At 33.3% G+C, this 4723-nt stretch overlaps 1 protein-coding gene across 1 annotated transcript in view; it reads right to left on the bottom strand.

Moving 5' to 3' along the window:
• LOC123012370 (ATP-binding cassette sub-family G member 8) overlaps positions 1–4723 on the bottom strand; it is a 21008-nt gene that overhangs the window by 3190 nt on the left and 13095 nt on the right. The window contains exons 7-9 of the mRNA XM_044410239.1: positions 3125–4032; positions 626–809; positions 289–577 (exon numbers count right to left, since the gene is read on the bottom strand). Coding sequence (XP_044266174.1) covers positions 289–577; positions 626–809; positions 3125–4032 — 1381 coding nt within the window. The remainder of the gene's footprint in view (positions 1–288; positions 578–625; positions 810–3124; positions 4033–4723) is intronic.

Here is a 4723-nt window from a genome sequence, read left to right as displayed (position 1 = left end):
ACAAAAAATTAAGCCCTACTTTTGAAACAATGTAAGGCAGTAAAAATAAACAAAAAAAATTAAAAAAAAATAAAATAAAAAACAAAAAATTTGGATTTTCTTTTGAAACAATGTAAGTCAGTAAAAAAATTAAGATGATTATCAAAAAAATCAAAAAGCGCTTATTTATGGAATAAAGTTAGTAAAAAAATAAACAAATATAAAAATTATAAAAAAGCAAAAAGAAATTAAGAAAAGAAGAAGAAAAAGTAAAAAAATAATAAAAAAACAAAAAAAAATCATGCTTACTTTTGAAACAATGTAAGTCAGTCGGGAGTACAACCCATCCTTGATATCCCTCTCCACCGTATTTTTATTCCTCTGGACTTCGCTCAGCGCCAGAAGGAGTAAAAGTGGCCACGCCATGACGCACATCACACTGTAGTGGTACCCAAGTCTGTCATTTAAGTTTAATTGGGGGTCAGTGTTAGGCACATCCCAGAATATTGCACCAATGATCAGCGAGAGACTCGCTGAAATTACGATGAGGGTCAACCAAGTGATGAAAGTTGCCGGTTGTGTGTAAATCATTGACTTACTGGAAAAATTGAGTGAGAAATGAGATTTGAGGTGATTGGAGGCTTACGTGAATAAAACGAAACCTTGTACTAGAAAATTTGAGTTTCGGACGGTCATTGGGAGGGTTGAGGGGGGACCTGGGTCGCTCATTGGTTCTTGTTTTTGGCGGAAAACCTCAGCCAATTGTTCGATTCTTTGGGACGATTCTAGCATCGCTTCGGCTGAGAGGTCATCGAGGGTCACTAAGTCGACTAAAAAATAAATTACAACCATAAAAAAAATGGCCAAACAAAGTTTCTCAGGAAATAAATACATTAACTCAAGATATAAGTTTAACTAAACTCTTTATTAATTATCTCAGGATATGATAAATTATTTCAAAACTTTATTTAACTCTGAGAAATCTCAGGAAATTAACTAATTAACTCAGGATATAGGTTCGACTATGCTGTCTATTAATTAACTCAAGATCTAAAAAACGTGATAAATTATTACAAAAAAAGAAAAAAGTATATTAAAATTCAAGAAAATAATTAGAAAAAGTCAAATCTTGATAGTCTCAGAATAGTCAGAATCTAATGCTATAGTGTAGCCGAACATTAAATTTTCAAACAATATTTTTAGAATTGTATCTCAGTTTCTAATATTGGATTTATTAAATCTAAAGTAATCTTAAAATCGCTCAAGTGCTGAGCTATACAAATTTGTAGACATTAGCTCAGGATGTAAATCAGTGAGTTTACTTAAAATTTAAAAAAACATGTTTGCCACAAAAAAAATCTCAAAATTTCTACAGATATGAGCTCAGTATCTAAGACAGTCACTGTATCTAAGGCAACAAAGTAAACTGTGATAATAATTTAATCATTAACCCCTAGAAAATCAAGATTTAAGCCTCAAAACTAAATTCAAATCTTAGGTTCTAAGGTAGAAAGTTATAAATTGTTGATTTTTATAAAGACAAGCAACAATCTAATCAATTCAGAAACTGAGACTGATAATGTTTTAATAGTTTAATTTTCAAGCAACAATTTCTTAAAAGTAGAACTGAGTTTCTGAGAATATGAGTAGTTTTATATTTCAGTCAGGCGAATTAACAACAGATTTGACCAAAAATAGACGAAAAAAGAAAATGAGACTTTAATCAACACTAAAAATGAGACAGAAATTTTCTCCCATTTCTTACTTTTTCTTACTCAGCGACAAAATTGAGACAAAATAAAAGAGAAAATGATACTTTAATCAACATGAAACATTGGTTTTGATATTATCTCAGGTTCTGAAACAAAATTTTCTTCTTATTTCTTACTTTTTCTTACTCAGTTGCATAGATTCTGGTGTCAATTCAGTTCTGATATAAAAATTTCATTTTATTTCTTACTCAGCGATGAATATGAGAAAAAATAAGACTTTAATCTACACTAGACATGACTAACACATAGATTCTGAGACAGTAATCTCCTCTTATTTTTTACTTCATCTTACTCAACGACAAAAATGAGAGAAAATGAGTCTTTAATCCACAAAATAAGTTTTTTAATCAACACTAGACATGAGACAGGCACATAGATTCTGAAATCAGCTCCGATTCTGCGACAGTAATTTTCTCTTATTTTTTACTTCTTCTTACTCAGCGACAAAAATAAGAGAAAATGAGTCTTTAATCAACACTAGACATGAGACAGACACATAGATTTTGATATTAGCTCAGGTTCTTAGACAGAAATTTTCTCTTATGTTTTACTTACTCAGCGATGAAAATGAGAGAAAATGAGACTTTAACACTAAGCATGAGACAGGAGACGTAGGTTCTAATTTAGCTCAGGTTCTGAGACAGAAATTTCATCTTATTTCTTACTTTTTCTGACTTTTTTTCTGACTCGACAAAAATAAAAAAAATGAAACTTGATATAAGTCCGTTACATAGATTCAGATGTCAGCTCAGTTCTGAGATAGAAATTTCATCTTGTTTCGTACTCAGCGACGAATATGAGACAAATTGAGACTTTAATCTACACTAGACATGACAAACACAAATTCTGAGACAAAAATTTCCTTTTATTTTTTGAGCCTTTAATCAACACTAGACATAAGACAGGCACATAGATTCCGATATCAGCTCAGATTCTGAGACAGTAATTTCCCCTTATTTTTTACTTCTTCTTACTCAGAGACAAAAATGAGAGAAAATGAGACTTTAACACGAAACATGAGATAGATACGTAGGTTCTAATTTAGCTCAGGTTCTAAGACAGATTTTCATCTTATTTTTATTTATTTTTACCTGGCGACATAAAGCAGAAAAAATGATATTTTAATCGACACTAGATTTGAAACAGTTACATTCTGACATTAGCTCAGGTTCTGAGACAAAAATTTCCTCTCGCATTTTATTTTTTCTTACTCAGCGACAAAATTTGGCAAGTTTGAAATAAAAAATCATTTTCTTATGAACCAATAATAATAAACAAAAACTCAGAAGCTAAGAAAATATGGTAATAGAGCTCTAGATCTGAATTTGTGGTAACAAAAACTTGCGATAAAACCTCGAAATTGGTTGTCTTACGATAATAATCCGATGGGTTCTTGAACGAGGGACAGGGATAATCCACCAGAGCGAAATATGGCAACATGTCCCTCCTCCTCCCACTAAACATGGTCCTTCCGGCGGAAATGAGCAAAATCCTCGACAACATTGTAAAAATCTCATACGTGGGCGGATGCAGCGTCAGAATAACAATCCTCCCTAGGGCATTTCCGGCCCCCCCATTGGCCCATTGTCTCAAATACTCAACTAAGAAGAACGTATCAAAAATGTCCATTCCTCTCGTTGGCTGATCCAAAACCACAATATCCGTATCGAGCAACAAATGACAAGCCACATTCAACCTTCTCCTCTCCGAGATCGTCATCGAGGCCACTTTCGTGTTCCTCACTTGCTCCAAGCCCAAATCCTCGATCAAAACGTTGATCCGATCCATGGCATCGATCTTGAGATAGCCCAACTTGTCGGTGGGCTTCTTGAGATCATAATGGAACCGTAAAGTTTGAATAACAGTCATGTCTTTGCACAAATGAGAGTCACTTTGGACGTACGCGACGCGAATTCTCAACATTTCCGATTTGACGGTTTGGCCATTGAGAATGATGTCCCCCACGACGGGTTTCGCGTATCCGGCCACCAAGTCGAGCAGAGCTGTGCCCTCTTCCTCGGACGTGGCCATTATGGCCATGATTTCGCCCCCGCGGATCTCGAACGAGACGTCGTTGAGCAACAAGTGTTGCTTGGACCCAAAACAAGGGCTGCTTTTGGGCCAAACTCCAATACCCCCGACTTGGAGGTGGGGGTAGATGAAGGAGGTCCCGGGGTCCTCGTCCTGCCCCAAGTAGTCGGTCCGGATGACGGAGGGGCCCCTCCTGGAGATGGGGATGGAGATGTGGCTCTCGGCTTTCGAAACAGGACGGCCAATTTGGCTAATCAAAAAGTTTTTGTTATTCTATAATTTTTTTTTATTTTATTATAAATTCTTTCATTTTTTTCACTATACTGCTTGTAAAAGGTCGAAATATTAGAAAGTTGTCTTTTTCTCCTAGCTCCTAGCGGTCAATAATCATTTTTAATATTGACCAAGGGCATTAATGGATTAGAGGTGAGTATTATTACATTGACACAAATAATATTTAGTAGTTTTTTAATATAAACTCTCTATACAAGGTCTAATCTGTTTAAATCTATTAGAGTTTCTTAATGATTTGCGGATTTAAATAAAAATCTGTTTTAATTTTAAAACTAAATTTGAAACCAAAGGTACAAAAATCATCATTTTCAAAATTCAAATTTAACTTAAATGAAATTGATAAAGAAAAGCAAATTTTTAACTAAAACTATAAAGAAAATCGACTTTTTTAGAATTACACTTGATAAAGAATCTTTTTTTTACTTAATCTCTTTTAACATTTTTCTGAATCTATTTAAATAATTTATTTTTTATTTCTTTTTAAATGCATGAAGAGTTTTTGTGGGACAATTTTTCGAAAACATTTTTTTTTTTACAAAATACTTAATTTCTTTGGTCATCTCGAGAAGCATTTTTTAAATTTCACTATTTAATTTTCAATAAAAAAATAAAACAAAATAAAAAAGCAAATTATTTAATAATAACAA

The sequence above is a fragment of the Tribolium madens genome, unplaced genomic scaffold, assembly GCF_015345945.1.
Source record: "Tribolium madens isolate multiple individuals breed KSU strain unplaced genomic scaffold, Tmad_KSU_1.1 Scaffold_19;HRSCAF=116;Tcas5.2_LG9, whole genome shotgun sequence".
NCBI classification, from domain to species: domain Eukaryota; kingdom Metazoa; phylum Arthropoda; class Insecta; order Coleoptera; family Tenebrionidae; genus Tribolium; species Tribolium madens.
Note: the sequence above shows the minus strand (reverse complement) of the source record. Positions and strands in the feature narration are given on the sequence as shown.